Genomic DNA, 14,505 nt, shown 5'->3' on the forward strand with positions numbered 1-14,505 from the left:
TCAGTGCTAGTACTGCTCTTTCTTTGTATGTGATATTGTGGAATGGTTAGAAGGGAAAGTATGCCTGTTTGCAGATAACAAGAAAATCTGCAATAGAGTAGATATGCGAAGAGAAGAGATAAAATAAAAGATGACATTAAAAATTAAAAGAATGATCAGTGGTTTAGAGACTGTACTTTAACCCAAGAAAAAACAAAATCATATATTTGGGATGCAGAAATTCAAGTCACCATAAAACCTTTTGAATGAAAGAAAAGCTGGTAGCCAACAAATTGGAAAGGACCTGAAGGTCATTAATTCTGATGGCCTCAATGTAGTCAATCATTATGGCAGAACAGTTAGGAATGCTCATAGTATGCTTCAGTACATAAAGAGAGGTATTACTGGTAGGAAGAGAGAAGTAATAGTGTCTTTGGCCTCATCTCTGGTGAGACTCCACTTTGTGTATTACGTTCAATTCTGGAGACCACATTTACTAAAGGTCATTACTATAAGGAAACAGTTCAACAGAGGGCTACTAAAATGTGATATGTCCTGCACTATAAGCTCTACATAGAGAGAATTAAGGAGCTAAATATGTATATCCTAGAAAAAAGGAGGGAAAGCAAAAATATTACTAAAACTATCCAATATCTAGCACGCTTCAATAAGATTAAAAAGGAAGCATTTTCATAAAATAAGAAACTGAAGGATAAAAGGCTATTATATGAGGTCACAGAGAGGGAGGCTGAAAAGGATATGAAAGCATGCCATCTCACTGAGAGAGTATTGGAGAAATGGAAGAGGTGATAGAAGTAAAAATTGTGCATCATACAGACACAAGAAGACCAAGGTAGTGGGGGAAGAGAAGGGAATAGAGAAGTAGGATCTGTAGCAGTACAGTAGTCATATAAAAGTATATAGATTGGGTCACGTGAGGCGATGTGCTAAGGAAGACGCGTTTTCCCTTAGCTCTGGGTGCCACAGCCCTGTATCTAATGGCATCGACTCTTTACGGACGTATTATTGAGTGCTAAAATCCAAGCTGGCACATGTTGATTGTTCATTTTATGAACAAGTCTCTGCAACAGATGGCCTCTAGGGGAGGAAAAAAGGACAAGGACAAAGAGAAGGGGAAGGCCGCAGACCCAAAAATGGTGTCGGGAACGGGTGAGCCAGGGCTTTTGCTTGCAACACCACTCACAGTGGAAGTTTTAAAAATGACCTTGGACTCTACGCTGGACTCTAAACTGGCTGGGATTGCCCAGCAACTTACGGAGATAAAAACCACGTTGGCAGACTGGGGCCTGACAATCGAGCAGATCGAGGGGATAATATCGAGGTTGGAAGACGGCCTGACTGCGAATGAAGTAAAAGTTACCGCTCAAGCAGGGGCTCTTCAAGAATGTAAAGATAAGTTAGATGAAATAGAGAACCAAATTCACCGGGACAATCTGTGGTCATGGGGCTGCCGGAAGTGGTGGATGAAAAGGGTCTGGTAGCTTTTTTGTAAGACTAGCTCCCGGAGGCAGTAGGTCTGGAGGACCTAGAAGGCATAGTCCAAGATGAAAGGGCACACAGATTGGGGGCCCGCAGAGCATCAGACCCACGGCTAGAATTTGGCAATTAAACAGCGCATCTGGCTTGCTTACTGGGAACGACCAGAAATCACCTATAAAGGCCAAAGGATCTGCATCACTCAAGACTATTCGGCCAATGTGTCTAAACAAAAGAAGAAAATTTCCCCGATATGCTCCAAATTGTTTGAGAAAAAGATCAAGTTTGCCCTTCAATTTCCCGCCATGCTGAAAATTTGGCAGGACGGGACGGTGCATAGTTTTACCTCACCTGAAGAAGCCCAGAAATTTGTCCAAGCTCATGTGGAAGGGCTGGCATAAGATACTGCAGGGACTGACTGTTTGGAACACTGACAGTGCTAAAGGATCGCAGCCGCGCCTTGCCTTGTTTCATTTCCAGGAATTCGTTTATACTCATCAGGGACTCAATGCGAGACCGAATTGTCTACAATATGATATATAAGGTTGGATGCACAGCTGGCCCACCCGGTTTGGGCTTCAATGTTCTCTCGACCTAGCTTGATGTTACCCAGGTAGAGAGTCCATCAAGCTAGGTTGAGAGAACATTGCACAAATCTCATCTTTGGGTGAGTTTCCTCACTCCGAGGGTCATCAAATGTTCAAAAGAGAGTACTGTTCTGTTCGTACGTCTCACATTGAATGTCAAAGTGGCCCCTAACCCCCTACATTAATACCTAAACCTCACCTCTACATATCCCCCTCAGACGGCTGAGGGGGATATGATAGAGGTCTTTAAGATCATGTAAGGTCTTGAACGAGTAGATGTGACTCGGTTATTTACACTTTCAAATAATAGAAGGAATAGGGGGCATTCCATGAAGTTAGCAAGTAGCACATTTAAGACTAATTGGAGAAAATTCTTTTTCACTCAATGCACAATAAAGCTCTGGAATTTGTTGCCAGAGGATGTGGTTAGCACAGTTAGTGTAGCTGGGTTCAAAAAAGGTTTGGATAAGTTCTTGGAGGAGAAGTCCATTAATGGCTATTAATCAAGTTTACTTAGGGAATAGTCACTGCTATTAATTGCATCAGTAGCATGACATCTTCTTAGTGTTTGGGTAATTGCCAGGTTCTTGTGGCCTGGTTTGGCCTCTGTTGGAAACAGGATGCTGGGCTTGATGGACCCTTGGTCTGACCCAGCATGGCAATTTCTTATATTCTTATGTTCTTACTAGGTGGGCCTCCCATAGGGATATAAATACCTATCTAGGGTCAGTGCACTATGGCTAGGTTCTCTCTCTCTCTCTCTCTCATCCCCCCAGTGCTTGTATGTAGGAAATATCACATTCTGGCACTTATCTCAAAGTGCAAAAAAGTGATCACAATTTGCAGTAACTTAATAGGTATTAGCACAAATTGTGACAAACTCTCTGTTACCATAAAACACACCCCTTTTCCCATCACATGCGATATTTACCACATTTTGATAAATCCAGGCCCAAATTTGTGTCCCTGGATTGGAGAGTTATTGTGCCTGTGGACAGTTGAACATTGATCCCTTTTCTGTAATTATTTTCCATATTCTATATGTTGGGAAGTATAAAAAAGGAGATAAGTCAATAGGTGAGGATTTTGTGTTAAAATTCTGTTTATTCCTCTGGTTGAACCCTCTTATCAGTAAACCTGCAGACCAATAATACCAGAGAATCCTGTGAAGCTGGATTGCAATAAGATTTTATTCATCTCATTACTTAGCTGGTTGGTCAGTAAGAAAAGCAATATGCATGTATGTCTGCAGTTTGAATAATTGCCAAATTGACGTTTATACTATAAAGATGGCATTCACATTAATTCCCGGTATTTCTTGCTCTGGATTAGTGGTGACTTAGTGATTCACATTAATGCTAACAGCAGAGCAATTGAGATTTAAAATAAACAACTTTATAATTTATATTTATATATATTCAGTTGATATATGTGTAAACTAAATGGCAGTTATCACTAATTTAATGTGAGAAAAGCGCCCGAAACCATAAATGAAAACAAGGGAGAAACACTCCAATGTACATCTAAATGCACTTCTTTTAACCAACTCATAATATAACTGAAAGGAGCTGGCTCATAACCCCCTAAGCACTGCAGTGCTGCAAAAGTGCCATACTGACACTGGGCTTTCCATTTTATTCAGAGCAATCACAAGCTGGTGTAGCCAGAATGAACATGACATGGTGAAGCTGAGATTTAAGTCTTTGGAAGTACCACAGTGCAGTTTATAATTCCATCAGGATGGCATCATGGGAAAGATAAGTCTCATAGTGTGATGCCAATTTACAAATAGTATTTTAACCCCCAGAGGAAGTCTGATGAGGGCAAAAGGGAGGCTTTTGTTGGGGGACAATTAGAATAACTGCTATTTCATTAAACATGATATATGTTGGTACCTAAGATTATACTGTATATGAGACAGTGGATTCTTTGAACAAATGCTGTGATTTAAGGCGTAATTATACCTGGCAGCCTTTTGAAACATGTTTTTGGGAGTTGATTTGTATTAATATTCACTATTGGGAATGGTACAAAGGTTTTGTAAGCCAGTAAGAACTAAAGAAGCTTGAAATGTCTGCAATGCATTTTTGCAGCACTGCCATGTTTACATGGTTATGAAACAGCAACCTTCAGCTACTCTTTCTGCTACTTTGATGTATGTTGATTCAAATGTTAATAGTTATCAGAATAAATTTAATATGCTATGAAAAATGCATGAATATTCAAAATAATGCAGTTATTTCTTATACTTTATTTTCTTTTAGATGTCATTCATACTGTGGGACCTATAGCAAGAGGCCATGTTGGTGAGGCTACAAAAGAAGATCTTGCAAGCTGCTATAAGTCTTCTCTGAAACTGGCAAAAGAAAATAATATCCGATCCATCGTAAGTTTAAAAAAAAAAAAGTATCATCTGCTTTCTGAAGAAAATTGCAAACACAAGGCTTTGATGTCAATTGTTGTATGTGCCATCAAGAATTCTTCCCATGGCTCTTTCAGATCAATATCTCTGACTTCTACTAAAAGTTTTGGTCAATTGCTGTTAATGTCAGCATCTTCCATCTCCTTGACCCTCTACAGTCTCTTTCACTGTAACCTATTTTCCAAGACAGATACAAGAGATATAATAGTACTTCAGTAATTCAGTGTTTTAAGATTGTAATACAATGGAGTTTAATATTAGGATCTGGAGGGCAATTTTTAATTGTTGATCTAATTTAAAAAGCTAGAGAACTAGTAGTTGGTATTCTGAAATCAAACTGAATTTTGCATTTAAAAGTAGCTGAGTGCTAGCAGAGTATACTATTAATAATGTAATTGCTCATCTCTCTTTGTGATGTTTTCCTATCTTTGATTTATCTGCATGCTTAAAATCAGATTTAAGTTTCTGGCAAAATATTGCATAGGTTCATTTGCTCACGGATTTAATTTTATGACATTTACTGAAAGGAAAACTAGTTTCTGAAACATCTGTGTAAGCAAAAAGTATTGTTAATTGTTTTCACAAAAGGAAAAGATCTGAAAATTAGGTAAAAGTTCCTGAATATTTGTTCCTTCTAGAATTTGTTTGGAGGATTTTTTCCATTTCTGAAACCTCAGGAAAGGAAATAGTTGGGTAAAATGTGCACTTGTTCAAAATTGTGCACAGTCACTTGCAAGAGATTTACACTTTTTTTTTTGCCTTATGTTTGAAGTTTAGATATTTGTCATACTGTAATTTGTATAATCTCTGAACAGAATTTTGAATTAATACAGCAGATAAAATCTATGGTAATGTAATCCAGTATAAAAGCTACAGTGACAAATGACAAGGAAAAGACACTTTTTAAAATATCTTCATAGGGAGATATTCAAAATGTAATAATTTTAAAATCTCATCATCCCATGAATGTGAGTAGGTTTTGGCTTATTTGGTCTTCATTATATATTATTGTTTGCATGAGTTTTATATATATATCTATATCTATATATTTATTTATATATATAAAGTGAATAAAAAAAGAGCTGATGTTTAATTTGTGTGTGACTATGAACGAACAAAGTAATACCAAGTTCATACTCAAAATATTATATTTTATTTCTGGTCAATGAGCGATTAAAGTGTAGGATGATTGAAGGCAAGAAGGGGTTTCTAAGATTTTTTATAAATATCTTGGAATTCTATTCCTATGAGTAGAATCTTGGTATGATTTTGAAGCATAAGGAGGCAACTTTTAAAGTGACATAAAGAAAGAGCAACCTTTTGTTCTTTCTTGACAGATCTTCTTTAGATACTGCTCCTTGGCCAGAATTCTGTGGTCATTGAACAGAATGAAATATTCAATTACAAGTAAAAGGTTTAAAGAACTGTCTTTAATGAATGTGGATTCACAAATGTACCAATTAACTGCTTTCAAAATATTTAATTTAACTCTCTTTCTGATCCTTTAAGGTGTTGATTTACTCTTGAAAGGGACAGTCAAGCAATCCTTTTCTCATAGATCTTCTCTGCTGAGAGTGTTGCCATAGCAATGATTTTCCAACCTGAAAGTCATAAATGCTGCTTTACTTCATTGCTTTGGTTTCTGTCACTAGTTCACAACAATCAATAGGCTTAGTTTTGAAAGAAGCCTTTTTAAAATGCCATCATAGTGCCAACCTTTTAAACTCTATGCTTCATTCCTTCCTTCCTTCAGTTTATTCTTTATTCTGCTCTTTTGTAACCTTTAACAAAGTTACTTTACTGTGCTGCATTAATAATTAGGAATGAAACAAAACAAAACCCTCATAAATCATTTACTCTTGCCCATTATTTGCATGAAGTCAAATTGCTTAGCTTACTCTAGAAAAGGCTTCTTGCTGTTGACAGAAATATCTATTTTTTGCTTGAGTAGCAAAGCAGTTAGTGACATGCAAATACTGCTGTTCTGCTGTTACAGCATAAAATGGATGCTTATATTGATAGCAAATGTCTTTTCATGGTAAGCTACCTCAAGATCCACTTGGGTTTGAAACATTGCCTGGTCAGGTGGACAAGCTGTCTTGCATTTTCTGCTTGATAATTCCTCTTTAAATATACTTTACATTGTTTAAATATCCATAGAACAATATAGAATGCTAGTGATAATTTGCCATCTGGTTAGGATTCTTTATCATGTACTGAGAAGACATCTCACTCTTTCTTCAGCCAAGTGTCTCTCACCATTCTAATCTATGCCTTAATAATTTCATCTACTACTGTAATATCCTGCATGCTGGAAATACAGAATGGCACAGCACATGTTTTATCAGGTTGTATTTCTATCAATAACATTAACCCAATATTAAAAGATCTGCACTGGCTACCAGTCAGATTTCAAACTCAATTTAAAATACTGGTGCTGGCTTTCAAACTCTTGAATGGATTAGGTCCTGTCTATTTAAGAGACTGACTATCATGCTATAATCTAGTTTGGGCACTGAGGTCTTTCAAAATGGCTCATTAATGTACCCCATTACTATCAGAGGTAATATTAATTAATATACATGAACATGCTTTCTCAAGTACATCTTCAAGCCTCTGGAATTCTGTTCCTTAAGAAGTCCATTTATTAAATGACTATTTAACATTCCATTATATATTGTGTAAAAGTAATGATTGCCAAAATTAATTCTGTTAGTCACCCACATGATCCAATTCCAGCCAGTTCCTTGAAACATGTACACAGTGTTATTACTCCGATAATCACAACCTTAATTAATCTCTCTCTCTCAGAAGGAATTGTACCATCTGGCTTAAAGCAAGCTGTGATAAAGCCGATTCTGAAAAATAAAACCAGTAGAATCGACGACTGGGACAACTATAGGCCCATATCCAACTTGATTTTTCTCTCAAAAGTACTAGAAAAAACTGTGTTATCTCAACTTGTGAATCATTTGGAAGACCAAGATATTTTTTCCCTAATCAATTTGGATTTAGGAAACATCGTTCAGCTGAGACTTTACTCTTCTGCTTACTGGACTCTGTTTTACAAGGGTTTGATCTGATGAATCTTATTTTCTCAGAGGACAAGCAGAATGGTAGTCCTCACATATGGGTGGCATCATCAGGATGAAGCCCAATCATGGAACACTTTTGTCAAAGTTTCTAGAACTTTGACTGGCCCCTACTGGGCATGCCCAGCAATGTACTGACCCTGCATCTAGTGGGGTCCCCCCTTCAGTCTTCTTTTTTCCACGCAGCAGTAGCCATGTGGGTTAAGGAGTGCTCTTGATATTCCTGACAGGAATTTTCCTCACGGAACTTCTTTCAAAATATTTTTTAAAAAACCCCATTGGGTTCCCCCTATCCATATATTTATTTATTTTATTTATTTATTTTGTGTTTTTCTATACCGGCATTCGCGATAGGTATCACATCATGCCGGTTTACAATTAACAAAATTATACATACTCCATGGTCGAAAGGTAAGGTTTTACCCTTGTTGCGGTCGATTCCCGTCAAGTTATCCCTTCGGGGCCTACTGGCCATCGACTGCATCGCGGCTAAATTTTTGTTGGAGTTATGGTGTCGGGTTTTCGTCGGTGCCCCAACTGTAGTTGAACAATGTTCATCATTGACCTGCACGGGGTCTGTGTTATGTATTTGGGGTCTGACCATGATGTCCTAACTTGCACCAAATGTGCCGAAATGACACCAAAGTGCCGTAAGGCTCGTTTAGGGAAAATGGAGTTTCTCTTTCAGTTAAAAACCCCTCTCATTCGCAGTCACCACTCACATCCAAGAGATGCTTTCGCCCTCTCCTGGGCCAGCAGTCTCCTTTATTTTAATGGTACTTAAGTTATTCGCTCTTTTTTTCTTGATCTCCCCCTTTTTCCTTTTTACATTTGAGGAATGTTTAGATGCTTTTCTTATTTACTTTTACATTTGTGTTATATTTGTTGTACACCTCATATTTTCTGATACAAGGATTCTTGTGTTTATTTGAAATGCATGAAAAAGAAAATAAAATCACTGTTGTTCAAACACAATGTCGCACATGCCCAGGCGCCGTCCATGCCGGGGAGGGGAGCGGGTAACGCTGCCTCTTTGGCTGCACGGTGTCAGTGCAGGCTGATGATGTGGTCCACATGCGACGTCAGAGTTGCCAATGATGGGGTCTGAGCACGATGTCAGCAGAGCCAATGTTGTGGCCCGCACACACTGACATTGGCGCCCCCCCCCCCCCCACCAAAAGTAGCATGCCTGTTCCCAGTCACGGGAACCTCAGGCTATGGGTGTGGGGGGCTCAGAGGTGGGCACAGTCGGGGGGGGGGGAGGGAGGCATATATGATTTAGGGATGGCTCATTGGGCCACCTCTGGGCCACCTCTGGCCGTCCCATTGGGCGGGGGCAGCCACGTGGAGAGAGGTATCTGACCGGAGCACAGTGCCCCAGTCCCTTTTGCTTCCTGTCCTCTGCACAGCTTCCTCTCTTAGGAAAGTGTATCCAAGCTGGGGGAGGCAGGGGTTAACTAGTGACAGTGCACAGCATGTGATAAATAACATCTGTGTGAGGGGGGGGCTGTCTGTTGCCAGGGCCTGCTGGACCCACTGCGGATAAGCCTGTTGAATAAGGGCTTATCGTTTGTGCCCACATGTAGACATGATTCGTTGTCTACTAGGGTAGAGTTACAAAAATTCTTCCGCCGACTGCATTTAAGAAAATTTTTTATAGATAATAGACCTTTGTGTACACCTGCTAAATTATATAAACCATCTAAGTGGGTACCTCCCAATGCTCCCAGTCCTCTGTTACAGGCATTCCAGACTCTGGTATTAGCCGATGTGGAAGAGATAGAAAGTCAGTATGAGCATTTATCTTTCAACCTTACTAGGGATGAATGGGAGGCGTTAAATTTTTTGCGAGAAGATTCATCTATATGTATTGTGTCCGCGGACAAGGGTGGGGGTGTGGTAGTGATGGACCAGCAGAACTATTATGAAGAAGTGTTAAGACAGCAGAACTATTATGAAGAAGTGTTAAGACAGCTTGGAGATATTGAATCTTATGTGAAGTTGGATGTTGATCCTTTGAATGAGTTGCATATTAAGGTTAATGCGATTTTAGATCAAGCTGTGAAACATAAGATTATATCGGAGCAAGAATATAAATTTCTTACAGTCCTCCATCCCACAACTGCATATTTCTATATCCTCCCTAAGGTGCATAAACGATTGCAGAAACCGCCCGGTCGACCAATCGTGGCCGGAATCGGTACCATCTTAGAGCCTTTGGCTAAATTATTGGATTATAACTTGCAATCTAATGTAACTCAAATTGAATCCTATGTACGGGACACATCGGACTTACTTATACAATTATCTAAACTCCCCAGTATGGATGATAATTGGTTACTAGTTACAGCGGACATTGCGGCATTGTATACTAGTATACCGCAGAGGGAAGCATTACAAGTGATAGAAATTGAATTGAATAAAAATCAGTTATCTCCCCGCCGCATTGAATTTTTATTGATTATTGCGGAGATTACTTTGACTTCTAATATCTTCAGTTACAATGACCAGTTGTATTTACAAATCAAGGGGATCCCCATGGGATCCCCTATGGCACCAAGTGTTGCCTGTTTATATGTCTCCCATTTTGAACAGCGGTATATATATTTGTCTGAATATTTTTCCAAAATCATGTGTTGGAAACGATACATTGATGATTTGTTTTTTGTTTGGTGTGGCTCAGGGGATGAACTCACTCAGTTTCTAGGTATTTTGAATTCCAGTGATATACATCTGAAATTTACTACATCTATACACTCCAATACAGTCAGCTTTCTGGATATGCAGGTATTTAATCATGAAGGGAAATTGACTACTTCTGTATACAGGAAAAAGATGGACAAAAATACCTTATTACACTATGAAAGTTTTCACCCCAAGAGATTGAAAAATAATATCCCCGTGGGCCAATTTTTCCATTATAGGCGCTTATGTAACTCCATGGTTGACTTTAAGATTCAGGCTAAAAAATTATGGGAGAGATTTAAAGCCCGTGGATACTCTAATTCATGCATAAAGAAGGCATACAAAAGAGCATTGTATGCAAATAGGGAGAACCTTTTTTTTGCCTAGTGATAGAGATAATCCATCGAGGGTGATATGCTCAGTCCCTTATTCCATGAAAACTTTTGCAATAAAAGATTCCATTTTGAAGTATTGGCATATATTATCCCCATTAAAGATATTTGATGAACCGCCCATATTTGCTATAAAGAAACGTCAATCCATACGGGATAGATTGAAGGGATTTTCTGTAAGGGATATTGAGAACAATCATGTTCAGGGCCAGAGCTCTTGTGGCTCCTGTTCTGAGTGTCAACACGTTGTGTTTTGTAAAAGTTTTCAGCCCCCTAACGTGAATTATGTTTACACATTACCTGGGTCATTTTCATGTGATAGTAGTGGGGTGGTGTACATTATTCAATGCCCTTGTGGCTTGATATACGTGGGACAAACCTGCAGATCAGTGAGAATACGCATCATTGAACATCGTAGCCGAATTAAAGCTTTAAAGGAACATGCCCCCTTAGTTGATCATTGGAGGGAATTTGATCATTCATGGAAGGATATTCGATTTTTTGTCATTAAACAAGTGGTTTTGAGGCACGGTGGAGATTTATCTGCGGCTTTACGCCGCGCGGAACAAAGTTTTATTTTTAAGTGGAAGACTATGGCACCACTTGGACTTAATGGACCGGTGCAATGGAGTGCCTTTTTTTGAAGGTCCTTCAATTTGTTTGATTATGCGAATTGCTGAGGGAGTATATAAGGGAACGCGAGATATGTGGTAATCCCGTTGCTTTTAAACATGAAGTAGATGTCACTTCCGGGTAAGGATTTGTTGGCAATCCGCGTTGGCAATCTGCGTTGGTGAGTTGAGAATAAATTTTTAGTTTTTGTAGATATATTGTTGATGGACCTTTGTTCCGACACAGGTGGTGTATCTCTTAATAATAAGAATCTCTGGATTTCATGTGGACTAACATCTGTATGTTGTGATTCATGTAAATTAATATTTATAGAAAAGCATTTGCACTTTATATAATTTGTTTAAGATTAAGATTAACAAACACATTGTATGATTACATTTCTATATACATTGTATTTGATATATATTTCATGTTTTTTGATGAAGATGATTTTATGTGGGTGTATGTGTGAGATGGATGAGTGTGTTAGATAGATTTTAATGTTAGATAGGTGAGTGTTATATATGAATAAAACAAATTTATTTGTTGAATAGATCCTCTTCATGTGGTATTTATACATGGACCCAATGCGGCGGCAGACCGGATGCCCACACCCTTCGTTGGGGTAGTCACCTTGCTTTCACGTGGCGGGTGACCGGAGCGCCCTGTGATTTCCTCCCAAGTAGCAAAGGGCCTTGCTTGGTTGTGCTGGGCCCAGGGCTGGAGGTAATGCACTGCCTGCACAGTGCACGACCCATGCATAGCTTACCTATGTTAAGGCTCGGGTACGAAGCTTTATTGTAATTACATATACATATTTGTATATGTAAGGTGTGTTACCGTGTCCTCCCCTACCTTCTGTCTCCCTGGCGATGGGCAGTTGCGGCTGCCCAGGTTAGTTAAAATGAAGTCAACTTACTATATCGCCACCTGCCATTCTGGGGTTACCAAATAAATTATAACCCAGTGAAACTGATCAAAAGTATGTGGTTTGTTCAAACAGTGATTTACCAAAGGCGCTTCCAACCTGGCATTTTAATACAGCTGTTTGTTGAGTTTCACTTTCATTTGCCTTTTAGTAGGTCCAACATACAAAAACGGACATGACCAGATTATTATATAGATAACATTAATTGATGTACAATCAGTTCTATATTTCAAAGCATACATTTTCTTTGTAAGTGCCATGCGTCACTCTGAATGGTTCATTCACAGAAACTACATTTACCACATGTAAAATGTTCCACCGATCTTCCTTCAGCTGCTAAAAATGGCAACTCTGGTAGAAATGAATGTACTACCAAGTGTTCAATATTTTCAAATTTTGAATACGCTATACAAGGGGGATCTTTAAAACACACTATGAAATAACACGTGCCAATATTTCAGCAAGATCTGTCTGTAAAGCGCATCATTCGGGTAATTCTTTCTTCAAAATCAGGCCTTCTGGACTGTAATAATAATTCCCAATTACTGTATTTAGCTCTAAGATACTCTTGGTAAATCCCTTGTGGGGGGTACCCCCTAATCAAAAGTCTCTTTTCCAAAATCGTCACATCCACCTTAAGTTCATCCAGCTCAGAGCACACTTTTCGCATTTGCAGGAATTGTCTGACTGGAGGTCATCCTCGTTCCCTTTGCAGAGGACTTTCAGTGGGACAATTCCTGCGATTAAATCCATGCCCTAGCAGAAGGGTAGGATTGTACAGTCTAGTGACTTGCTATAGTGGAGGTGTATATGAGTTGTGCCACCAGAGGGAGTATTTGAGAGAGAAAGCCACATTTAGTAATTGGCTCAAGGATATAGAAGAAAGAGGATTGAGAGATGCTTAATCTCCAGAGTGGAAGGCTAAGAAATACCTTCAAAATCTACATCTGAGAGAAGAAATGTAGAACTTTTTTCTATGTTGCGAGACTTGGAGAGAGAGAGCAAAAGAGACCCTTAACTGATTGGATCACTGTGATACATACCATTTCCTGGAAAAAAGAGATCCAGACGTGTGCCTTAATAATGCTGTGCTGTGGTAGAGGAGACAACCCTAATGTGATCTACGGTTAGGCAGATAGTAGGCAGCTTCTAGATTTAACAGAGTAGACTGGAGTGAAGTAGAAAGTACTCTGTAATGGAAACAAAACCTCTGTACCATTTTGGAGTCAGAAGAGTTGTCAGGGATAGAGGTAGGCAATGTCCATAATCATTTCAACATTGTTTAACAATAGTAATAATGAGCTGGAAGCAGTTATCCAGCTAATAGCTCATTGGATGGAGTATAAATAAACTGCAATTGTGTTTTGTTTCTTTAACCCTCTTCTGTCATTGTTTGAACTAAAGAGAACATTTTGAGAACAATGGAAATGTTTTGTTACAAATTATTGAAGAGTGATTTTTACCAGTTCCCACTGGTGAAGCCTTGAAGTATAAGCTTTCCCACCTTGGAAGAAGAACCTGAAAGCCCCTCTCATGCATAATAGAGAGCTTGGGGTACATCAGTGTATTCAACGTAATGATAAACAAAGCAGTTTTACTGTGTAACAGATAATATGGTAACCAAATGTAATCCTCCTCCTGTGTCCCTTTGTATGGAGAATGACCACTGTAGATGCTCCTCCTCCTGTGTCCTTTGTATGGAGAATGACCACTGTAGATACTCCTCCTCCTGTGTCCTTTGTATGGAGAATGACCACTGTAGATGCTCCTCCTCCTGTGTCCTTTGTATGGAGAATGACCACTGTAGATGCTGCTTAGGCCTGACACAAGCTATGGTTGGTTTGGTCTGAACCGGAGAAAAGCAATAGCTACCCGGCCCTTAAGGACAGGACTCACAGTCACTCAAAATAAATCTACTCTTCACACAAGAGCTCATATTCCAACAACAACAAAAACGTTTACTGAAGCAAAACTTGTTTAGTGATAATAATCTGGCCTAGTACATATTTACTAAGAGATTAATTCTTATAGTTTCTATAGTTCAGAATTCCACTCCACTCTCTCAGGGTCCCTTCTCTTTATTTTAAGCAGTCCTGTAGGAATGGGTTGTAAAGGTTCCTTTCCCTTCAGGGACATCCCTTATACCTGACGTCATTGAATCCAAATGCTTGACTCTTCTTCCTTTCTAGTAAAACCTGATGAGTACTTGCTTCTTACTGTCCTTTATTTTAGTACCAGGCCAGTACCTGTACACCACTAGGATTGTTAATGTAATCTCCTTCCTCCAAAATGGTGCAGTGGCGCGCTGCTG

General features: G+C 39.1%; 1 protein-coding gene across 4 annotated transcripts in view; it reads left to right on the forward strand.

Moving 5' to 3' along the window:
- MACROD2 (mono-ADP ribosylhydrolase 2) overlaps nt 1-14,505 on the forward strand; it is a 2,649,380-nt gene that overhangs the window by 1,599,334 nt on the left and 1,035,541 nt on the right. For all 4 annotated transcript variants that reach the window (XM_029593573.1, XM_029593571.1, XM_029593572.1 and 1 more), the window contains exon 6: nt 4,328-4,449. In XM_029593573.1, coding sequence (XP_029449433.1) covers nt 4,328-4,449 — 122 coding nt within the window. The remainder of the gene's footprint in view (nt 1-4,327; nt 4,450-14,505) is intronic.

The sequence above is a fragment of the Rhinatrema bivittatum genome, chromosome 3, assembly GCF_901001135.1.
Source record: "Rhinatrema bivittatum chromosome 3, aRhiBiv1.1, whole genome shotgun sequence".
Lineage (NCBI taxonomy): Eukaryota > Metazoa > Chordata > Amphibia > Gymnophiona > Rhinatrematidae > Rhinatrema > Rhinatrema bivittatum.